The sequence below is a fragment of the Aulonocara sp. 'chitande type north' Nkhata Bay genome, linkage group LG1 (genome assembly GCF_057382095.1).
Source record: "Aulonocara sp. 'chitande type north' Nkhata Bay isolate Kocher_YH1m ecotype deep benthic linkage group LG1, A_spYH_male_GT1.1, whole genome shotgun sequence".
Taxonomy (NCBI): Eukaryota; Metazoa; Chordata; class Actinopteri; order Cichliformes; family Cichlidae; genus Aulonocara; species Aulonocara sp. 'chitande type north' Nkhata Bay.
This window is the reverse complement of record NC_141344.1, coordinates 7,745,337-7,770,927: the sequence shown is the minus strand read 5'-3', so window position 1 is coordinate 7,770,927 and position 25,591 is coordinate 7,745,337. Positions and strand designations below refer to the sequence as shown.

Sequence of the window (25,591 nt, the reverse complement as noted above, 5' to 3'; positions counted from 1 at the left end):
AAAACAATCGAACGAAGAGGTCACAAATGCTTACATTAAAAAATAAGCAAGATATAATCTCATTTTTTTTAATCGTGTTTACATGACCAAATAAATAAATTCAAATGACATTTTTTTTAAGAAGGCTATGCTGATTGTATCTTTCTTCCTTATCTCTTAACAGATTTTTAAATGTTCTGCCAGTATTCATCACTGTGTCACAGTTTATATTCAGAGTGCACCTCCCACTGAAAGCACACCTTCATCTGTCAAGCAAAACACTATTGTCAAATGTTTTCTTATGGGTATTTTGTACATTGTCAGATTATATCAAATGGACAAGCTCAACATTTTGAGAAATGCGCTTATTTGCTTTCTTGCCAAGACTAAGATAAGACTGATAGCGCTGACACACAACCCCCCTGTGATTATTGCTTTGTTTTTGTGTGACTAAATCAAATGAGATGTAACATTAGTTGGGACACTTCTGCAGGGTGAATCAAAATGAAGTTCAGTATTTACTGAGGATTAAGATTAACCTCTGGCAACAGGACAACAGTGAAAAGTGAACCCTTTAGTGCGATGATGATAAATGCACATTGTGTCTGAATAAAACATAAATAAATATTCTGTTTCATTATAAAACGGTGAAGCTTGTATGCAGAAGATGTGCAGGACATGTAAAGAAGCACATAACCTACATTATTTCTCTACTATGGGAACCAGTCCATGTCTTGCACAAGTCTCCAAGTTTTTATTTATTATTTTGCCATGGTTAGCATTGTCACCTCACAGCAGTAAGGTCATGGGTTTGAATTCATACCGGGGCCTTTCTGTGTGTAGATTGCATGTTCTCTCTGCTTGTGTGGATTCTCTCCAGGTTTTCTGGCTTTCTCCCAGAATCCAAAGACACGCAATGGCTATGCTGAGCTATCTACTGGTTTGGAATCAACCCTGTCTTTTAAATATGGTCACTGTTGGCTCCAAAATTAAAAATGCAAGTCCACAAACCAGTGGGTGACCACAATCAGATGGGGTGTGTCTTTGAGCCAATCACACCTGTACTTAGAGGGTCATTGGATCACATAGAAAAGATTTTAATCCCCAGAAGAAGAGCACCTCCATTGCTTTTATATGCATCTGTCAGTGACTTCTAAATCAACACAAAACAGGTACTAACAGTTTTCCATAAAGTTTAAAATGTATGACATTTTTCATGTGTTCATGAACCAGGAAACCAGATCATGAGCCCTCAGCTTTATTCAAGTCATGATGCAGCTATTATGTTACAACTAATATACACAGGTCTATATGTACAACCACAAATACAATACTGGTATTCAAGACTGTTGTGATTCAGTGAATTCACAGATGTGTGGATAACAGCCGCGCGCACATACACACCTCAGTTGTGCCAAAAAAAAAAGTAACACCTTCTTTAGAAGTCTTGAAACATAATATGCAACAAGTTCTGTAAATCAGTTCTTCATCAGTATGTTAAAATGAGAGCATCATATCAAAACATCTATTTTCACAGTCATTCTTTAAAAAAAAAAAAAACAGACAAAAACAAATTAAACAGTTCCTTACACTTTGTCATGGCAAGATGTGACAAACAAGACTCTGATTCTACATTATCACCAGCAAAACACAGCTCTACCACTGAGGACAGACACAACGTCTCAGAGTCGAGGACACGACGACAGACAAGGAGAATTGTTTTGGTTGGATACGCTGGGAGAAATGGACGGGAGAGGATTTCATTTAAAAGAAAAAATCTTCTACATTATTGAAAATGGTGAATCTGGATTCAAGTCTACAGAAAACAAACCAAGCAACAACTAAAGAAGACTACAGACACCACAGGACACCGCAGAATAAACAAAGACTGTGTGGGTGAAATGGGTGTTTTCTCTGAATAACAACACCTGCAGTGATATTGCTGCTGAGTCTCGGCGGTGAATACAACAGGATTCTAATTCATTTCAAGTTATCACTACGAGTCCTTTCTCTTTCTCTGAGAGGGAATGAAATCAAAGCACGACATGGTAACAAGAACTACAACACCTTTCAAGTACACATTTTCATCTCATATTAATCTTTTACACGAACCTCAAACAACACAAATGTTACTACAATGTGTGCAAACGCAGGTTGGGAGAAAGATGGAGGGAAGACAAAGACTAGTTTTTTTATTCAATGTGACAGAAAAGCTGGGCAGCCTGAGGTACTTAGAGACAGAACAGAAAGCAACCACAGGTTTATATAGGCAACCAGACAGGTTTTCAATAGTTTTACTCATATAACCATGACACACATCTAGCACAACGTGGCCTTTCTTTATTACCTTTCTGTTTCAGTTTAAAAAGCTGATACTTTCCCCAGAATATGCGGCTTCACCCATAGCTAGACTGCGTTTGGGGCCCAGAGGCTGCAGGAGTTTGGCTTTTCAGGAGAGGATTTTCTCCCGGGTTTCGGGCAGTTTAAGAGCCACCATGCCTCCACAGACGAGGGCGGCGAAGGCCAGGAAGATGGGGATGATCTTAGTGATGCCGATGAAGGCGGCAAAGATAGAGCTGGCAATGATGGCCGCAAACTTACAGATGCCATTCAGGATGCCGAACGCAGTTCCTCTGCAGAGTCAGAAAGACAGAGAAGGGTTAGAGTCATAACTTGGCTGATTTACTAATGAAGTGAATGTGTGGAGAACCGAATTGGCCATGGATGCAGGTTAACGTTTGAGATCATTTGTTCTCCGCTGGCATTGTTTTGCACAAAGGTGTTCACTTCTGTCTGCCAGGAAAAAACATCAAATATGCCTCACAGGTGCTGTGAGGTGCGAAGCACTACCTGCAATGTTAGGAACCAAGAACAAAGCTGCCAAACTGAAAGCTTGAGCCTCACAAAAGACAAAACAGAATGCAGGCAATAGGACATGAGGCATCAGCAGAAAGAACAGCGAAAACGCCTGTGTGTACCAAGCATTGTGTCACCGATGTTGTGAAATATCCAAGTCATTTTTGCGCAACTAGGGGGTGTCAGAGTTTAGATATCTGAGAAAATGATTTAGGGAGCCAGCTATGAGCGCAGGCCACAAAGAATAATGCACGAGTTTGTGCAATGTATTTGTTCAGGAAATAGCTGGTTTTAGTTAAGCTACTTTGTCATTTTTGTATTGGTTTATATATTTTTACACATTAGCGCGATGGCACGTTCCATCTCGGTGGTACACACTGGTGTATGCTTTCCTTATTTCAATCATTTCTAAGGGCAGGTGCCACATTTTGAGTTTAGTTAAGCTACTTTGACATTTGCAGTGTGTTGCTGTGCAGTAATGGTATACTGTTTTTCATTCCTCAGCAAACCACAGTAACACAGCTAAGATTGGTGTACTAACAGCTACCTTTCTATATATAATATGTATAATTTTGTTATCAACTGCAAAATAACTCCCTTTATATCAGGCATTAAATTCACATATAAGCTCCTGGTTGCATATTTTTTCATTTTCTCCCCCGGCAGATGTGATTACTCAGTTACTCATTAAAGTCCTGCCTTTACTAGTTACAGTTCTTATATGTTGTAAATATCTCACTCCATTTGAAACAACAAGTCTTCGGGTTTACTGGATGTGGATGTTACACTTTGCCTCTCCCAAGCATAAAATGGACATGCATGCCTAAGCTGCAGTACCAGCAGGGGGGGAGATTATATATTTAAAGCTAACGAGTCACTACTGAACAAAGAAGGCATGAAGTGCATTCCAGGCTATTTTTGGTTAAAATGCAGCTGCATATTTGTTGTTCTAGCCTTTACTGAACGGTGGGTTTGGCCTACCCTTTTGGAAGAGTCATAATAATTTATCTGTACTATAATGGAGCTCATATTACACGTAAAAATGGGATAGATTACCGTTTAGAGGACGGGTAGAGTTCCACAGAAATTACTTCTAGTCCATTCCAGGCTGCCACACTGACGCCATAAAAGAGACACTGCCAACATATTACAGCTCCTTGACTGAAACTTAACAGCAGAAGGAAAGTGCAGGCCGATGACGCCAGCATAGAACCACCTAGAAAGACAAATAAATGAGGACATACTGACAAATATTTGACTGAATATTTGGCTACGTAAGCTCATCGTTCCTGTGCTGCTCTCTCCTGAGGTCACCTATTATGCGGATCCTTCCTATCTTGTCCATGAACAACGCTGAGATGATGTTCCCAGGCAAGACAGCCAAACTGCCCAGGAAGCTGACCATGTAGATGACGATGTCATTCTCCTCCTGAAAGTTCAGATGGCAGCCTTTCTTCGGGTGGAGAAAGGTGGCATTTTCCATTCGACAGTTCTTGAACTTGTCCTGCCAGAGATCTGAAGAGTACAGAGGGTTAGACTGTAAAAAGTGCTTACAGGAGAAACCTATTGCTTTAGCTAATTGTACAGTTTCAGTGCAGTCTGGTCTGGTACCTGTGTTATAGAAGACGGTGTTTTTAATAGTGCAGTTCTCAAAGAAGGTGTTGGTGGATTTGATATCCTCAAAGTAGCAGTTTTCAAACAGAGAACTCTCAAACTTGACCGACTTGATTTCAATGTTGGCGAACCTAAATGAAAATAATGACATGAAGCAGTAGCACAAACAAACGAAACTGTGAAACTGAGAAAAAATTTATAACATTAGGTGTTACGGAAATGTACTTGTCATGGATGTACTCCCCCTCACGGTGGATCTGGTTGACCAGAGAGAAGTTAAAGTGGAAATGCTCCACACGTTCTCGATGGAATATTCGGACTTTGGACTCGTACTCCTCATACTGCATGTACTTGATCATATCAGGAAACCACACTCCAAGCCCGTGATAGCTGATACACACAGAAGGATTGGAAGCATGAGTGGAGAAAACTAAAATGATTCGCCTGAGATAGAAAATTTTAATTTTTTTCTGTAGATGAAAGCACAGGTCTGTTTTGACCTCAGCTTTCAATGTAGATCTACCTGAAGGCCAAACAGAACCAGACAATAACCAGAAGGAGGCCTTGTAGTCGGAGCTCTGGCGCTGATAGAGACATGATATTGGCCATCACCTAAGGAAGGAGAAAGAGACCGACAGACAATCAAACTTGACATGCAAGGTCTGCATTAAAAAAGAAGCAAAGCAAAAAATTGTCTATTTTTTTTTAATTCTGTTTTATTTTACTGTAAAGTGTTGCAGACCTGTTGCAGCATGGTCATTTTTCTGACAGTCCAGCGCTGGAAGGCAGTCCCAGTCTCACTCTGGATCTCTATGAACTCATCCTCCTGAGTTTGTGGAGTCTTGATGTTGGTTACCTTGACAAAGGCATCAAGTTTTTTTGATATTTTTTTTCATGTACAATTACAGATGACACAAGTGTGACATAAAAAAAACATTAAAAATAAATAAAACTTTAACTTAAGCAGAAATATGTAAATTAATATATGATCGAGTTTTTAAAAAATGTTTTTGTGTTAGATCCTTGAGTTGAAACAATAAAACAAACAAAAAAACCTGTCGGGGATATTCATGGTAATGAGTGTTGCACACGGACAAACAAACATTGGAAATTTTGATCAAAGTTTCCTAACCAGATTAATTAATAAAAACAAATGATTATCAGGACTTGTGAATAACATTTCATCAGTATGTTAACAGATGGGGCTCTGGGATTTATGTTGTTTTTTTGGTTTTGTTATGAAGCATCTTCATCATTACTCTAGTCTAATTAGTTAATTTCTTACATGCATGTGTTCCTTTCAGTTATTCTGAATTTCAGACTCTCATTTGTCCAACCCAATTCGCCCCCATCTCCACCTCATCCTAGTTGCACAGAGAACCTCAATCAAATCTTCAAGTCCATCACCACCAGTGTCTAGAGTTGTAGGTCCTGTTATGTTAGTTCATTGGAGTTGCTGAATGGTCAACTCTTTGGTTCAATAAATTATTATTTTTGGATTCTTTCAAATGATTTCTCCTCAATGATTTTTACTTTATTGCACACTCAAGAGCCCAAGAACCGTCTTCAGCTTCATTTCACCAAGGCCTCTCCCTCTGACTGCCACCCTATCCACACAGGCACTTCCTGGATGAGTTATTTTGGGCTTGTCCAGCTGGCACGTGCAACTGGACAAAAATGTTCCTGCTGAGCAGCAAGCCCCAGGGCAGGCTCAGAACATGCTGGAGAGATTATGTTCCTTAGCTTGCTTGGGAACCCTTTGGTGTCCCACTAGAAGAATTGGAGGAGGCTGCTAGGGAAAGGGAGGTCTGGGAATCTCTGCTTAGACTGCTGCCCTTGGACCAAGATAGGCAGCAGACAATGAATAGATGGACGAAGAGATGTAAGACTAACTCTAAGGTATTTACATAAATTACAAAGAGATATCACCTGCACAAATGCAGGGAGATTGGAGCTACATTTATTTTATTTTGTTAATAAGTAGATAACTTTTCTGTCAACTGACTGAGCCAAACATGAGTGTAAATGAGGGCTTACAGTGAAAACTCTCTCTGGCTCCCCCTTGGCTTTCCAGTTGGTGTCATGAACTTGTCGCAGGATCATCCACGCCTCATCATGTCGTGCATTCTGAAAAACCACACGTACAAACATATAAATATCTATTTAAACAAGTTTAAAGAGCACCCTGTGAAACCTCTCAGGGTTTTCCAATGTGTAGCTGAAATTATAAAGTTTAGTGCACTATATATAAGAGTGACTCTTTTAATCATGGGTTTTGGTTTGAGCGCTTAAACTTTCCCACCAGCACTGCAGCCAGATGAATGTTCCCATTAGGTCTGCCTCTTATTAGAAGGGGTAATGTGTGATAACTTGTGGTGCAGCAGTAGCATACAAATACAATACCACATGTGGTTAAAGCCCTGATATTGTCCAGGATGAGAAACAGGGGTGGGTGGTGTTCTGGTGCTGTCTTAGCAGCTCATCGCTACCTTTGCACAGCAGTGGGATGTTGGTGTGGTGATGACTCAACATTCTTAACCAATCACAGCTGGATGCATAATCCTGACAATCAATATTATTACTACAAACTGGCTACACTGGTTCCAGTATCTGACCTCCAGGAGGAATCTCGGGCTCTCCGGCATGAACACGAGTCCGATGAGTGCGGCCAGTGCAGGAAAGAGACACACCAGGATAAACAGTCTCCAGCTGTGCATCTGAAGATGTGTACCGATGGCAAAACCCCAACCTGCAAAAACCACCCAGTGAAGAACACGTTAATATTTCCACAAACCTTGTTTTCTGGAATGCTTTAATTATGAAATCACAGAATTAGTGTGTTGCAATTTTTTTTCTTGAGTTGTTTACATTTGAGTCATCAAAAGTCAATTACAAGTAGCCAACTGTGAGGCTGTTTGGGAATCTTTTTCAAACTGGATGCTGGCGGTATGTTTGGTTTTATTGTGAATAATTAATTCAGAACATAACTGATTAGATAAGGTTCCAGATAAGCCATATTAATGAGTTATTCAATACATTTCACCACATTATGCAGACTGAGAAAGAAAGAGAAGAAGCAAAATGTTCCCACTATGAGAAAAATTCCAACAAAAAGCAAGGGAGGAGCCAAGGGCGGGCTACACACAATTTTCAAGAGCAAGAGCTACATTCTCAAACATGATTAGATGACATTTACTAATAGAGAATCAAGGATGGATAGTAAGCAAAGATCTTCAGAGTTCAAATCCTCCTCTGGCATAAACAGCAGCACAGAAACAGTGTACTAGGGGCTTTGTGGCAGCTCCTCTAAGAGTAATGGCCCAGTACTTTTGTGAATAGAGGGTATGTGGGGCAGGATGGTGCAGGATGGTGTTCATAGACATAAAAGTTAAAAGGCGAGTGTATGAGGTGTCAAATTGCTGTTGAACTTCAGATAAATTGCCTCCAGAAATTACATTCAGTAACTATTTTTTTGTCGTCGTCATTTCTCTTTACTGTCACACATGAACACATTTTAATCAAATAAATTTTATTGTAATCTTATGAACACGATTATTAAGCAAAGAGATTAACTTCAGTAGCATTTCAAGAATTTTGGGCAAATGGGAGTAAGAGGCAAAAAAATGTGACATTTTGGACTGCAGTGACTTCCCATATGGCAGAAAAGATTAAGACATCAGCTTCTGTTCAGCAAGTAATGGTCTCAGCCACTGATTAAAACTGAAATAGTAATGCTGTTCTCCCTACGAACACATTACGAATTGCTAATACTGCATTTGGTATCACATACCAAAATTGGGGTATCGTCACTATACTACGTTATTAAATGTAATATTTTTAGAAGGCAAACGTTTAAATTTGCAAACTTGTGCAAACATTAATGCACGAGGCATTTGAACTGACAGCCGTGAGAGACTAACAGAGGACACTGTTATTACAGACTCCATTTGTGGGGGTCTCAATTATTCATCTTATATGTTTCAATACTCTACATGTGTTTGTCTGTTTATCAGAGTTTGTGCGTTACCATAATGAGGGATGATTCCCCAGGCGGTGAAGGAGGCGTACAGGCCTCCAAACATCCAGAACATGCAGAGCCAGCTCAGATGTTCTCCACGTTTATCCATCTGCAGGAACTCAGTAAAGTAGGTGTACACAATTGGAATGGAGCCACCAATTCTGGAGGAGGGATCATAAAACATAAAATGAGTGTAATCTTACACAGATGTTTTTGATTTTGATGTGATTTTGTCCATATTTTAGGACATCCTATTCCTTTGGATGTTCGTCAAATTTGCTTTAAAGACAACTTGTCACACATTTGCATTTTAAATGAAAAATTAAGGCCAAACCCTAACTGGAAATGGAAAATTCTTATCTAAAAGTCATGATGATGCAAGCTTCAAACACTCGTGATTAAAAACATTTTGTTATATAATGACAGAATTACTGGCATTGATAGAATATTTGATAGATTTTTTAGAGCTCATTTTATTGAACAGGCACGAGTTAAGTCAAGATTTTGGTTCCTATCATGAGGGTGATTATTGATTTAATTCTGGAGCCTTGCGATAAGGAAGTTTCAATGCTGGCGATGGTCACAGTTTAATAACGGCATCAGCAGGGATATTTGATCGTTTTGGCCAATGCCGTTTCCATTTCTCAGATCTTTTACATACTTTGTGGGACATTGAAACATTTTTTGAACTGTGGGAAAAAAAAATCAGATTATCACATCTGTAGGTTTAAAATGACTTCAAGGATTATTGGCATTTTTGAAGATTCCTCTCTTTTTTATGACTGTAGCAAATCTTTTCATACAGGGATGTGCAGTCAGCCTCCTGTTAGCATGCCAGAAAAATGCACATAGTTTTTCTTCAAATGTGAGTGTTAATGACTAACGTGGGACTCATTATCACCGCGAATCAGTGACAGCAGAACAGTTTATTTCGGTGACCTTGTATTTTCTTGCTGAACAACAAGCTCAAACATCAATATTGCAGATCTGGCTGGAACCATTATCAAAATAAATGTGTCTTTGAAAGTTGCAAAATCAATCAGTGCGCACCAATAGCTTCACCGTAAGGTGCTGGCAACAGCAGGAACTGAGCAATAAAGCTGAAAATAAGAACAATCAAACAGCACTCTTTACTTGTTTTAATTAGTGTAATAAAGAAATGCTCTGTTGAAGTAAATAAGCAGAAATCTCCTCGTGTGCAGCATGCAGTCTTTGAGGTGGTGTTAACAGTGTGTTCTCGTGACATGTGCCAGCAGGCTGCACATGATAGCATGCAGAGTAGAAGGTACTACAAGACCCCTACTTTACTGTAATCTTCCTGGCTCTCTCCTGCAATTGTTAAATGGCTTAAACAACAGTTTTTGCTTTACACTTCCTCATGTAGTTGGAGGACCTTGCATAGTAGTAAAGAACTGATGTCAAACTGCCCAACACAGTAAACACCAATTAGACTCAAACACTGGGTCAGTTTTTCTTTTAGAATACCAATTAAACTAATTTAGCAGTCTGAAATGTCTAATATAGCCCACCAAATTAAAACACTCCATTATTAAAGCACTAAGAAGCATAATAGGTTAGATACAATAGAACATGCAATGTTTTAACATGCATATCAGTTACTTTCTTCTGAGCAGTCTGACTAAATGTACCACAGACCATGTTAGTTCTACCAGGTACATTTTTTTTCTTTAAATGTCAGGGGTATTATTTTGAAATCTCTTTCTACTAACTTATTTATAGAAAAGGTCAGTCAGTCTGACAAAAGCCTGTGGATGTTTTTTTCTTTGTTCAAGTAATGTAAATGTAAATTTGGCTAAGTCAGTGTCTCACCCAAAGCCGGAGCAGAACCTCAAGAAGAGGAAGAAGCCGTAGCCCTGAGCGAAGCAGGACAGGAAGGAGAAGACCAGGTCGATGGTCAGGACGTAGATCAGACACTTCCTCCTCCCCATTTTATCACACAGACCACCCCACACCAGTGCACCCACCATCATGGCCACATACACCAGGAGACCTGCAAATACACACGCACATATTTAATCACTTGGGAACCTGGTTAACTTGAAATGTGACCTTTACAGATTCACACATCCACACACAAACAAACGCTTCACTTTTAAAACTCAAGTCAAACACAAGGGGGCTCTCTTTACCCTTGTATGAAGTAGGAAGAAGAGAAATCGTCACACAGTGTTTCAGTGTGACACATTCTTACATTTGAGACAAAGAAATAAAGGTCACAATAATTTCCCAGGAAGAGCGTTCCGCTTCTACAACACTCACCTTCCATATTTTAAAACCTGCTTTCAGTTTTCTGTTATTTGGGCTTTCTCTGACATTTTATTGTTTCTTTGATTACATGCTTTATCACTGCAGACTCCCACTCTGAGTCAGGCCGGTCTGGAATCTGTCAGCATGCAGCAGGCAGGTGGTCCAGCCTGCCATTTCTTCTTGTTCTGAAGCTGTTCCACAGCTCCACACAAGAGCATACTCCATTTTTCATTTTAATGTCTCTGGAGAGAGAAATAAGCTCTCCTGTCTTAGCTGTTTAGGGACTCAAATCTACAGCCTCAGCTATCTTCTTCAGCGTGTTGTTTAAACCACTAGAACAATGCATACTTCCTGCCTAGTCTGTGTTTTTACTACACAGCCATAACTACAGAGGAACTAAGCAGCTTAACAGCACGTGGAGCCATAGTGTGCACCTTCCCCGTGGATTACTAGACTACCCAAATGCTCTGATGCTCCACACGCCAAGTTGCATATCCCATTCAACTCGAGACTGCACAGGGGAAAGAAGAGTAAAAGCTATCATACCATCTAATATGCTGGCCAAATAGTTGCTTAAGGAAATGTGTACGCCTCAGATATCTGCAAGGATAAATTAACAGGATGGCCTTGCATTTAGAAATCCCATCTTTCACATGGAGGCCTAGGATCTGTCCTGGCAGCAACAAGCTTGCAAAAGTGTCCTTGAATACAGTGAAGACACTTAGTCCCTGGAGGAAAAGGGAGAATTTATCTTTTCCTTCCTGTATTAAAAGTGAAAGCACTGTGCTGAAGTGCTTTTATCACAACTGTAGGCACAGAACAAAATACAGCTGCAAAAGATGCCAGAGATACAAAATATATAGTAAAAGAGACTCCATGCTCTTGAACGTTAATAGATGCTGTATAAATTAATTTCCAAATAAAATGAATTAAGCCTCATTAAGGCACATTTGTGACTATTTCAACTGTTAAATCGATGCATTTTTCTAACCAGGTGAATGATCCACATTTTTGCTACCTACTTTCATGAATCAGTGCAGTTTTTCTTTGTGATTTTATGATATTTGATCATTTGTTAACTTACTAATCCATGAGTCCCTTGAAAACTGGGAAGCAAACGTCAGCACTTGTGAAACAAGTGGGTCTATCCCTGCATGGGAGTCACTTTGTTTAAGAGAATATCATCTTTTATAAATACCCAACATTAGACCCAACACAAAATGGTTTCAAATCACTGAAAAGTGAAAATGTTGATCGTTGCTGCCATCTCACACAGGGACCAAACTAAAGGATGGAAGTTATTTTAATTGTTAGCTTCTGGCTCAGCTACTTTAGGTTGTTTACTATGTTTAAATGCCTCACTTTTTAAAACACATTTATCACAAATGAGTTTTCATATACATTGTTACTTCAATTAAAAGTGTAACTGTTGTTAAGATAACCAAACTAAATTTAAAAAACTAGCATTAGCGTGTTCATTTTTCCTTAATCGACTGTGTCCATGGTTGAATACTTTTCCAACTTTTCTGAAAGTATTTGAATTTATGTTTTAAGAAAAATGTATAATGTGTTAGGGCAGTAGTTATTCAACATTGTTGAGTACATTAGCAAAGTTTTCCTGCTAAAACTAAATTAGAAACTACTGAATCTGTGAGATAAAAAAGAAAATAAGAACTGAAGGCTCTGAATGGGCAGTGAAGCTGCTGTTTTCAGAAATCTCTAGAAACATGTGAAAATTCAAATTCTGAGCATCACAGGCCTTGACATTTTGAACGATTAGCGTGATTTCTCCCAGTCTGCCAAAACATTTCAGTAATAGACATGAAGCACCAAAGACAATCTGGCAGGTATCATAAAATTATCTACGTACGCAGTAGCTGTGGATCAAGTATAGCAGCTTGGGTTGAGATTAAATCTGAGCAGAATTTCTGATATCATCAGTCAGGTGTAGGTTCCTTTTGTTTGTGTCCACCACTGTGTCTTCCTCTACTGAACACTTCACCCTGCAGATTAAACAATATAACTGTCATTAAAGGTAAGTGTGCTAACCCTCCTGTGTTTAACAAAAGCTTTGGGAGTCTGTCTGCTTTCCAGGACTAAGGTTACGATTAAAGTAATTTCTGTTCCTGTGTGTCTAGTGGACAGAGCATGAGCATGAATCAGACAGGATCATTCTGCAGATCTACTTCATATTCTCAGCCAATGATCAGCTCTCTGCCCCCATTCTGCGCAAACAGACGCTGTGATTTCATTTTCGCCAGGCCTTCCTCCTGCTACCGCAGCCTGTCAGAGGCCTGAAGCATATCTGACAGCTCTGCACCAGCTCCGCAGGCCGCCAGGATCTCTGACTGCTGCAACATGCTCCATATTAGCCTGGGAACACACACCGAATGCAATCACCACCGGGTTCCTCATCAATCTCTCGCAATGCTTCATCCCAGGAGCCTGTTGTTAAGATGAAATGAGCGATGTGCAATCTGCCACATCGCCTGGCTACACACGAGGTCTGGGAAATAAGGTGAAAGGCTTTAATTTGCAGTTCAGTTGTCTGCACAGAAAGTGAGGAACTGACGTTTTCAAGGTAAATCTCCCGATAAGTCCACGCTGCATACAAATTTCAGTCCTAAAGATAACTAAATAATTAAAATATATCTGTTGGCACCCTCAAGCCAACTCCCAGACACATGGAGGACCACTGCCAAGGCTCAGTGAAGCTAATCTGGTTGCTCACAGTGGACCCAAACTCCATTAGGACACACAATGTTCATTATGTTCTTTATTTTTGCATTTGCCCAGAAAGATCCAAGCCTTTTCCCCCTAATTTGCTCCAGCGACTGGGGGATATTTTTATCTGAAGCAGTGGGCTGCAGCCATGTGCCGTCAAGAGCCAAGCATATGCGGGATTTTGTTCCAGCCAAGCACAACAACAGATCATTTCACTGATGAGATCCTCCTCCCTGGGTAAAGACTGAAACTCTTCGACAGATGACTGTAATTAGGTAGTCTTGCAGGTTTTTATGTCTCTACATATAATGTATGTTTGTCATGCTAGCCATATGATAAATAATGGCAGAGGGAGTAGTTTGTCAGTAGTCTGTTCAAACTGACATACTGTTGAATTGATTTTTTAAATAGATTTAACTCTACTGACTTTAGGGATGTCTTGATATTTTTTTAGCCTCGTGAAGTTGAGAATTATGGCAACTATTGGACAGAATGCTATGAGTATGCCATCTTTTGGATGAATTATAGGCCTCTCCGGGCCTTTCATATGGGTAAAAGTTACATTTTCTGACCAACTGAAAATCTGTGAACATGACTGTGATCTCTAATGAGGATATTTATCATATTATCATTATCATATTAAACAATATAGATAAACTGTCAAGAAGGAACAAGATTTTTTTTATGCTGAAAGTTAACATACTCTGGTTGCCATGCAGATAAAACAGCTGTGTACAAAAAAGATAAACAGGTCTTTGCATTTGTTGTCATTGATCAAATTTAGCTGCAGTTGTTGAATTCCACACTGACGGACATTTGGATAAGATCAGTGTTATCCACTATCCAGATATTTTGTACCTGAAACACTGTCCCAAAAGGCGAGTCAGCAAATTACTGCAGTTTTTAAAAACAATTCTTAATCATCAGTGGCTCAGAAAGTGAGCGGATACACTTAATATTCACTATATCTCACATTTGTGACCTTAATTTTTCTCATTTAACAACGTCAACATTACTTATATTACCTTGACCCAACTGTTGATTTGATTTGGCTCTAAACAACCCTTGATCTGCATAAAATTTAATTGAAATTCAGTTAAACTCACCCAGTAATCCTTTGTCAGCGTTAGATATGCACATGTCCTTTTCAGCACTGGGCAGGACAAAGCCCACCATGAAACCATCCACGCCATCAGCCATTAGCGCCAAGCCCAGCACAAAGAAGAGCATCCACTGGAAGCGTCCATGGCCACAGTCCTCCATGATGGTCTCGTATTGCTCTGGCAGGCTTTCCTCTTCCTCTTCCTGCTGGGCAGCCATCCGGGCTTTCCTCCTGGCCTCCACTCGAGCTGCCCGTCGTGCCTCCTTGATCTCGTCGGGGTGCGGGATGCCTTGGTACTCCCCCTCATACATCTGATCATCCTCATCTGCCCCTTCAGTGGCATCACTAGCAGCATCCTCATCCTGTGGAGGGTAGTCCGTCTGATAAGGGTAGCCGTCTTGACCTCCACCATCTTGGGTGTAGGTGTAATCTCCACCTTCGGTCATCTGCTGGTTTACATTGTTGTGATAGGGGTCATCCATGGTTCCTGCTGCATGTAAGGAGAGCAGGAGTGACTTTGTCTCGGAGCCGTCGTGTGCTGAGGAAGCTCAAGTTGTCAGCTATAATGGCATAATCCTCCCAAGAAGCCGTGAGCTGCTCTCGTGTAGCTGCAGTCTCCTGGTGTCAGAAGAAAACTGCAGGTCTTCTGTAGTTAAGTCTCAGGTTTAAGGCCTCAACAAGTATGCTGAAAGACTGTTACCTTCCGTGATACGTAAAGTGCTGCATGCTGAACCTGAAAAACAATGAACACCACACATTACATATTGTCTGTTAGCCCCACATCACTTGTAGAGGAAAAGCCATTGCTATGCAACGGTGCCCTTTGGGCAGGTAACAGGTAATGTCTCAAAGGACTTCCAAACAATCATTTTATAAAACTTACATCAAAATTCTATAAAAGTATCGGGGAAAGTACTAGAATAAGATTTAATGGTTAAACTTTGATTAAACGTGTTAATTTTTGAAAGATTTTTAAACCTGTTTTTATCTTTGTATTGTATTTATTGCATCTATTAAAACAGATTTTGAGTTGATTTCCTTTTTATTTTTCCAACTTTTAAAAAACTTGCTTGTGAACTAAAATCCTATCCTTCTTCCAAAAATTCAATTTTTCAAAGTGTCTTATGGAAGGAAAAACAAGTTTGGTAATGCTTTTCTCCCTCTCTGTAGGCTGCTTGTCCTTCCACACAAGCAGATAATCTCATCGTCTCCCCCGCTCAAATGCTCTGGCGCCATTTTGATCCATCACACAGCATTGCTGCAATGACACATTCAGATCTGTCTTGATTTTTCTGGTGACCAGAGGCCAGAGCATCTAATGCCGACGAACAGAGAAACACAAATTCCATTAAATTTGAGGATTTTTGGTGCTGCATCCGTTCCTGACGTGATTAAATGAGTATCACAGTGAAGCCAAACACACACATGCTTGTAAAATCAAGAAATTGCTAACCTGAAGCTGTTATCCTCTGTAGTTTAGCGATAAAATATGATGTCGTGGTTTTTTTTAATGCTTTGTGTCAGATAACTAAATGGCTGAATACCAAACACAGCACACAATTCAGTCACACAGTTAAACATTTAAACAAGACAAACCTTTATTTAACCTCTAACTGTATAGTCACAGGCAAATTTTAGCTTTTTATTCCTCCTCCAGCTACAGCTTCACATTCACACTTACACACATCTGTACTACTTATGAAGTATATAGTACTGTAAAGCAACCTATTAAACCTTTACTGCAGAAATTACATAAAACTGGTAAAGAAGTAAATCTAGAAAACTGAATCGTCTTTGCATTAGTTAACATTAGCATAAAGTAGCATTAGGAGCATAAATATTGGCCACGCCAGACCAAGTAATGCTGTACTTGCAACTGTATGTATTATAATTATTAAGATCTTGTTTAATTATATATTTTTCTTCATTAAAAACACATTTCAAAAGGTAACCCACAAAGTTCACCTTAAATAACAGAATATATTAATTGATTTTTTTTAGCCTGACACTAATTAATGCAAATGACAGTCTTTAACATGATTAATTAATAAATACCTAGATCACCTAAATAACCCAGATCTCCACACAATCTCTGTTTCTCTGACTTCTGTTGCTTTTTGATGGCAAACTGATTTCCCCAGAGTAAACTATACCAAAAGGTTTTAGCATGTTTGTCCTTAAATTTCATCAGCCATACATTCCACATATGCGTTTTAATAGAATCCTTAATAGTTTCAATGAATAAGATGAATGATAAGTTTGTTTGAAATAACTAAGTGATACAAGTTAGAAAGACGGTTTGCTAACTGTATAAAAACAGTGGTGTATTTCCACCTGAATCCTTTCACATAACTTTTATTGTGATTTGAACCGTTTTAATCCTGATTTACTGCAGTTTTCCTAATGGACCATTTGTGTCCACCTAAGTGTTATTGGCATAACTTTCATCCGGTGATTATTAGCCCTGTAGAAATATTTGTAGTCCTATCATGTGACAGTGCTTGGTTTGGTTTGGGTGGGTCTGTGCTGGTTTGGAAGCAGGATGACGAATACTGTAAATTAATCCAGATTACGACAGCAGGTTTTTTTTTATTCTGCCCTTGTTGCCTCACATCATTGTTTCATCATGAAAGTCACAGAGGTGGTTGGTAGCAGCGATGGATTACACAGTCTGGATTGATGCACTGAAATGTAGGCTGTTTGGTGCTTTCAGATGCGAGGTTTTTGAAATCAGAAAGTCTGAGTTAAAATCTACGCTTGAATCAGTTTTACTGTCGGAAGTAATGAGAAGAAGTCGAGTACTGTGATAGAATCACCATCATCTATTTATTATTTCTTCAAGCGGTGTGAATAATACATGAACAGTTCATGAGAGGGAATGTGTTAGGATGGATGCGCAGTCATGTTGAGGGAAGAGAAGTTGCTTTCATCATCCTGCTGCAGTTCCTTTTCTCACACAGCTGCCGCTTACATAACAGTTGGGCTGCCTAGTCTTTCCCCTCTATCTCCCGCCCTTGTTTTCTAACCTATTGATCCAGGTTTGCGTTCACAGCCGTAACTCACACTGCATACACACTTACACAGATGTCAAATCACCATTTGTGCAGTTTTTGAATAGGTCATAATCTGCCTTTCTCTGAGTGTGTCCCGTTGTTGAAAAGTCAGAGAGCCCCTTTGAAATCACGAAAATCAATGTGAGTCTGAGGTTTAACAGGAAGCAGAGAGGTTGCCACCTAATTTACAGAAAGCTATTTCAATTTCACAAATGACCTTTTACCATTCAGATCATTTATTATTTTGACTGAGCCAAACTCTGTAGCTCATTCTACAGAGAGCAATGGAACCACAGACTCGTGTGGCGTTACATATTAATGCTGCGATAATGGACTTTGGAAGAATAGCTCTACAGACACACGCACACACACACATACATATGCAGTGGATAGAGCATCAGAGCTTCCCAGTGGTCTACGTTTTGATTTTTTTTTTCCAGTTGCAATTCTTATATTTAATTTTTAAGTTTAATTTTAAACTGGAGCTGCCTGCAGTACCACTGCAGGCAGCTCCAGTTTAGCTGTAGGAGCCTAGCTTTATTCATTCACTTTTTCATACCCAGCTGGTCCAACCTCCTGCTTTTTAATCTATGTTTTAATTACATTTGAGGAAATGTAGAAATTGACAAAATCACAAATCAACCCTAGAACCCAGAGCGTTGTGCTTATTAATTGTCTGCAACAAGTCACTGTCCTCTAATTAAATTTTAGCCTTCAGTTTTACAATAGTATTTTTTAATTTGGCCCCTTTTGGTGATTGGATCACTCCCCACCCCCACCCACCCCTATTTCTGCAACACAGCTGTTTGATCAAAGCCTTACCTACAGCTAAGCAATTCTGAGAGGATCCAAACATTTTTCTTGCTCGCTAAAAATTGTTAGTCCAAATTGAAATTGCTGAAATTCTTATCAGCCTACAACACCAGGATCCTGCTAAGCAACTCGTGTCTATTGAGATATAACACAAAATCAGTTGCACTACATCTGCTAAATGTCTTGCATCTGTTGATAGAATAACTGGACCATAACAGAAACAAGTTACTTTTAATCTCAATTCTGCACTGATCTCCAGAGGTCAAAGGAGAATCCCGTTTGATTTCTTGGGACAACTGTCTGCTAACTGACCCATTTCTATGTCTGATAGACAAGAGATTGGAGATTTTCCACTCAACGCATAAAATCTCATCAAGCATTCAGCTTTATGTCTTTTTGTAAAAGATAAACCAGTTGACACAAATAATTTCAGACTAAAATTTCTCTGTTTTATAAACATCAGAATTAGTGCTGACCATAAAGGAGCATTTGCTGCATATCATCAGGCCTGTGTTGCTGCACCACATAAAAAATCATACTGCAGCTATCTTTTCCATCATTGTTATCTACTTCCTCACTAGTTCATCTCACAAAGCAGCGAGCATTGAAAAATAACAAATGTTATCTTACCAGAGAAAGCATTCCTGTAATATATAAAATGACTTCTGAACTTAAAAATGTGCTAAAGTCCAAGTAGCATTTTCAAATGTCGATCGCCTACATGTCAGTTTATCCTAAGGCCGTGCTGTAGACAAACCTAAGGGATTAGGGTCCAAGCTCACAACTCCCCCACCCCATGCATACACATACACACCACACACTACCCCTCCCTCACCAGGGCTCATCCCCACAGGAAACTCCCCAGAATTAACCCCACCACCCCTCTGGGAGGTAATGGTACAGTCCTAAAGGTTTAAATAGCAACAGGCTGAACTGACACTGACTGCAAACTGTGTAGTTGCTCTGCAGGATTTTTGGGATATTGCTGATCTGTATTAACAGAGGTCAGAGTTTATAGTCAGCTGTCAGAACAGCAGCCTTCAGATTTTCTGTTTTCCTTTTCTCTTTTTGGCTCAAGGACACATACATCAGCAGGGCAGATGCTCGTTGTCATGGGTACCTGAATGTGGTTTCAGTAATTTACATGAAGAAAGTTCCAAGAGGTGCACATTTTAGTTTACATCTAATCACCACACCAAGTGGTTTTCACTGCCTACGCCATGTTAGGATAATGACTATCTATAGTAACCCCAGTCAGGGACGCTCCCTTTTGTCCCAGAAGCAGAAGAGCTGCTTCCTTTGAGGAACAGCTGTATGCCAAAGTATCCTTGAATGAGACATTGGCTCGCTTTGCTGGCTGCTCATCCATCCTGAGAAACTCTGGATAAGCATATCAGCAAAACTGGATGAAATATTCCTTTTCCGTTGAAGCAGGAAGGAAGGGCTGGCAGTTTTATTTCTCTGGGTGTGGATGAGTGTAGAGGTTATTATGGATGTGTCTGAGTGGCACCTAGAGCGGAAGATGGATAATCATAGCTTTGCTGCTCCACATATCATTCCTGTGGTTTACATACACAGAATATACTGACTATGATAGAAGAGAGGTCTGATGCTACAAAAAAACCCCTGCAGTTATGGTTTGACGGTGCGGTATATGGATGCCCGGCATTTCCCAAATGATAGTAGATTATATAATATAAAAGGCTTTAATATATAGATGTATTACATAGGCCTCAAGAGGCCTTCTCCACCGTCTATCTGCAGTCTCCCTGGGCCAAAACATCCTTATATAGTTTGTTTTTACTGAGGGTATTTACATTGTCCTGTAATATAAAAGTGAAAGGCTAGAAAGTGTCCAAATCTGCTTGAGCAAGACATTAAAACACTTATGTATAGGTCTATTTACCCAGATGGATATGATACAATCCACTTTATTACTGTGATGTGATGCAGGTGGGTAGCAGGCAGAGGATGTACCCAAAGTGCAGGACTTGAAAGACAGAAGTAAACTAAGAATCACAGCTTTATTTAATGCTGGAATAACAACAGAGAAAATGAACTAACTAACCAAGCTATTGGTTGGGCAGACAGAAACTCACATGCCGTGAGGGAGATGCAAATAATATATACACAGGGAGAAGATAAGACAGAGAGGACACCCCTGGGGAACAAAGTCGAATCATACACATGAAGCAGGACTCTATCAAAATAAAACAGCAAACAACAACACACTGAGATCTAGATTGAGACACATTAACTGGATTCAGGTACTGGACCTGTGAATTAACATGAAAGGACAAGAGACACCAGACAGACATGGGACTATGACCAGGGAGACAAATGATAAGACCATGGAGATTAGACAGGCTGCAAAAGGAGATGCTGATGACAAGACAAGACCAGGAACAGACTAAACACAAAAGGGAATTAACATAATAAAACAAGAGCCAGGAACTAGAAATAACAAACTCAGACACACTAGAGAATACTAACTACAGAAAACTAATGCAGAACTAAAACATGAAAATCTTTTAAATCCCAAAGAAGGAATCACACAGTCATAAACGCAAAAGCTAGGTCCAAGACCCAGGACCATGGCAGCTATGCTCTGAATCATGTTGCTGGGTTGGTCCAGAAAACATACCTGTGAAAATATGGAGATGTCTAGGAGACAGAGCAGTGGAGTTTTTGACCAGACTGTTTAACATAAACCTGGTGAGTGAGAGGATGGCACTAATAAAGGTTAGTGCCAGAGTTGAAGATGTTGAGGCTTTCATTGGGACTGACCAGGATGGACAAAATCTCAGCTTGAGCAGTTAGAGAGATGAGAGATGAGGCTCATTTGGACATGTGCAGAGAAGGGACAGCGGATATATTGGACTATCTATGAATCTACTGATCTATGACCTCAGTAAAAACTTTTTGAGTGAGTTTATGGTTTCAGTTGCCTGTGTCATTTTTAATTAATACATTGTGTTCATTTAGTAAATTAGGGACCCGTTTAGAATAAAGTATTGAATGTAAAAATTCTGAAGGTTCTCAGTCAGCTCTGTCCCTCAGCTGCAATGACTGTTCTGATAAATCAAGATAGTGGTGGTGGCTCTCTTTCAAAAATGTGTGTGTTGAGTGGGTGAATTGAAGACACAATCTAAGGTAGTTTGGATAAAAGTGGTATATAAATGCAGTTTGTTTACAAGAAGCTTTCAGAGGTAAAATTGCCCGGTTATTCACACGAAAATAAGATTTGCGGGAAAAGTCTGTCAAAAAAAAAAAATCCAGCAGTGTAATACAAATACTTATTTACTGCTTTTCTATTCCGTTAGTCATCTTGTTGTGACCTATCAGATTAGTTTTTCTATGCCTTAACTGGAGTCTCTACAGCTGATATGTAAACCAGAAACCTACCTGCTGGTTTAGATATGTATGCAGCATTTACAGCTCAAAATCTCTTTCCACAGACACATCTAAGTTTCATTATTAAATATTAACAAGATGGAATTATATATTAAGGAATATATGGTGTCTGAGTTGTGCATTGTATATATCAGAGATCATTTGTGCCTTGCTCACTAGTGTACATATTGTGTTAAGATTTTAATTTTAATTTTGATCCAATATTAAATGCACCATATGCAGCAATATATGATAGCTGTTACTAGGCAAGGCAAGGCAAGGCAAGGCAAGTTTATTTGTATAGCACAATTCAACAACAAGGTGATTCAAAGTGCTTTACAGAGACATTAGAAACAAGAACAAATAAAAAGCATGATTTAAAATTGATTAAAACAAGCAAATAAACTAACTAATTAACAAACAAACAAACAAACAAAACAGTATATAAAATCAAAACAGATAAAATCAGAACAATAGATAAAATCAGTAGTTAAATGTAAGTTTTGAAATTTAAGCTTAAAAGTGTGGATTTGGTGCTTTATTCAAATGCAGCTGAGAACTAACTTGCTGTTACTATATAACGCACATTTGTGTGAAATGCCATGACAAAACACACACACGTGCACGCGCACACAAAATTCATATCTGTGGTCAGTCTGTCAACTCTCACACCCCCATCAGAGGACTTGGTACGGCCTGCTATGGGACATCATTATAAAGAGTAGATGTCTTACATAGAGGCAAAGCTCTCTAATCCGAAGGCCAGATAATTCGAGTGCAAAGAGGATTAGCTCCACCCCAGCAGAGCCATTGGCTAAATTTAGCCCCCTTACTCTCTGTCTTCACCAGTCTCCATTTAACCCCTCCTCCAAGCCCCACCTGTGACTGCCTTTACCCATCCATGTAGGGACACTATCCACCAATCACACATTGCAGTTCTTTATTACGCCATCATGACATCTACAGACATGCGCATCCACATAATCCACCCTCTCGGCCTGTTATTCTGGCCCTGCCTCCTGTCAGCGTTAATGATACTGTGTCACAGCTGCGCACACTTGATGTAGACTCTGAAAATTTGTGCTTGGGTTTTACACTTTGTAATGTCTCCGTCCTTCATTTGCAGAGCTGTGTCCTCTGGCAGCACAGTGAGATTGCAGCTGATGGTGCCCGCCATAGGCCTGCCTCAGGAGGAGGGGCAATCCCTGCAATGAATTGAGGAGACGTCTCATGCAAATATCCAGGAAATGAATGGCTTCCAGGGGAGGATTCTGGGAAGGCGTGATAAACCCACTCTTGCATCCCTTTTAGCATGAACTCACTATTTACTGCTTTTACCTCCTGTGAAATCTTTATAGACTGCAGGACCAAATAAATTTTTATTTCTGTGACCTTTGACATCCTTGCAACCTTGCATTATTGTGGAATTAAAGTTTATTTTTGAGTCATTGTCATACAAAGAACTACATTCTACTATATGTTTTGCATTGACTTAGGTATTGACTTGGGTTAGAGAAATTCCTTGCTTTCTCTCCTTTTCATGTCTAATGCAAACTCAATTGTTGCAGCTGTTTGTTTACAGTCTGATTTGCTTAAAATACTGTTTATAAGACCCTCAGGGTTTCTGCATCTTCTGTTCAAGTGTCAGTTCTTTTCAGCACTGCAGCTTCCTTTTGTTGAGTGCCTCATCTTCTATATATGTGGGCGCAAAATAACTTTAAGATAACAAGACGGAGAAGAATACAGCAAACAAAACCCTGCTGGTACAATTACTGAGACATAGCTTGGTGTTTTTTCTCATCTGCTGACTGGGCCTTAATGGAGTCAGTGCTACATAGCTTAGAGAGGACGCTCCACATGATTGTGGGTCTCCAAGTTAAAGCCGAGTCTTATATGTAGCTCATTTCCCCTGTTCTTCATATTTGCCTATAGCTGAAAGATAAAAAACTATATATAAAAATGTGATCCAACGGACTTGTAAAAATGGTAATAGATGAAATTTATGAGTTTTTTCTCCCAGCTGAGTAAACATTGTTTTGTGGAGTATATTCAGAAGCAGAAAAATAATGGTTTTACATACAAATTTTCTGGTGAAATCTAAGTGAGGCCTCTTTGTTTATTTCCCCAGCTGTGCTTATCATGAATTATTAGTATGGAGTCGCTGTGCCTTCATGCCTCCTGTTTGCTCCTAATTAAAGAGGAAAGATCTGAGGGAGTTAATCTGCTGAGCTTTGGTGAATGGAGGTGAGATGTGGTGGCGGGTGGGAGACGGCCAGGGTCCGACCACCCCAAATCCCAGTCATCTGGTTGGACACGCCAACTTAGCTTAAGTCACCTGACCTGCTCTCTGGCACAGATCCAGGACTGCATGCAAAGACACACAGAAGTGTGAAGAAACAAAGCAGTTGGTTGACTTCAATTCCGGGTGTGAACAAAGTGCAGTCATGGTTTTGCGTCACTGGAGTCATTTGAACTGGTCAAAAACTGCTCTGATTGGTGGAACACACACAGAGTTTATGTGACAGTGATTTGTACTGTGGTGTGTTTCGACTGCACAGAGACAGTAAATCCCAGGTGATGAGGATCAAATGGACTTACTGACCTGCAGCGCCACAGATACTGACATCTTGTGGGCACTGAGATTATTGATAAATGCTTTTAATTACAAAAACATTATTGATTTATGTCATCGAGATCTTTATTGTGACCTTTCACAGAACACTGTGGAAATAAGCTACACGAGGCCTCATGTCAGGCTCACAGGAAATACTCGTAAATGTTAATTTTGGTATTTTCCTGGCATTTGTTGATACTAAAATACAAGCATCCACATATTCATCACACACAATGACTGTGGGGTGGCAGTTTGGATGTCAGCCAGTCCATTCAGCTGAATGACAGCAGCATGACTGGTGCACTGTTATCTGTGCAATTATACCACACTGTATCATGATAATAAGGTACACTTTGAAGTTTGGAGCTTTTTTTTGCACACCGAGATGAAGAAAATAAGGATCTGATGGTAAGAATCTCACACCCAGAGTCAATTTAAAGTTGACAGTTACAGAGAATTGGTATGAAGTATCCTGAGAATTGTTGTACCTGTAAGGTGAGCATGTGACAAGCTCTGCTGTAACAAATGGTGGGCGGCAGCTGAGTGAACAGTGCTGCTGAGAAAACAGACAGCTACAGCCCAGAGGAAGCTTTTATCTTTATGGTGTCAGAACTTTTTATGCTGAACATGTGTCTACTTTCCCAAAGTAACAATGATATGAAACTTCAAAGAACAATAGTCAGAGCATCTGGCGCGATATTTTTTAACATACAAGCTGTGTATTTACATAGAGATTCATTCTTTCCTTACATTTAATCTAAAACTGCATTTATCAATATGGTTATATTAAAGGTTAAATGACTATATGTTATTTCTGAGGGATCAGCCATAATCAAAAACAACAAACAAAATAATAACCTCTTCATCTTTGAATTCAGGTGTTTACACTTGCTGGTATATAAAATCAAACACCTAGTCATGCAGCCTCTCTTTACTAACATTTGAAAAATAATGGATAATTCTTGTGGGTTCATTTAAATCTAGTATGGTGGTGTAATCTGATGTGGATGTGGTTCCCAAATTTTGGGAACTACAGCAACTCAGCTGAGAAGTGTCAGACTATGCAAAGTTACAGAGCAGGGTTGCTGAGTGCTGCTAGGCATGGTGCATTGCTGTTGCCTACAACTATGGCATTAACATCTGCATGAAAGCGTGTA

The 25,591-nt window shown here is 39.6% G+C and overlaps 1 protein-coding gene across 1 annotated transcript; it reads right to left on the bottom strand.

Annotated features, from left to right (window-relative positions):
* Positions 1–1,221: 1,221 nt before the first annotated feature.
* sv2ba (synaptic vesicle glycoprotein 2Ba) lies at positions 1,222–19,213 on the bottom strand. The gene is made up of 13 exons (XM_086312086.1): positions 19,058–19,213; positions 14,566–15,294; positions 10,298–10,478; positions 8,477–8,628; positions 7,065–7,198; positions 6,487–6,576; positions 5,192–5,305; positions 4,973–5,061; positions 4,675–4,839; positions 4,447–4,580; positions 4,150–4,350; positions 3,892–4,051; positions 1,222–2,612 (listed from the first exon to the last, which is right to left on the bottom strand). Exons 2-13 carry the CDS (start codon positions 15,041–15,043, stop codon positions 2,429–2,431), a joined length of 2,082 nt encoding a protein of 693 aa, XP_086168212.1. The 5' UTR covers positions 15,044–15,294; positions 19,058–19,213; the 3' UTR covers positions 1,222–2,428.
* Between the last annotated feature and the right edge of the window lie 6,378 nt (positions 19,214–25,591).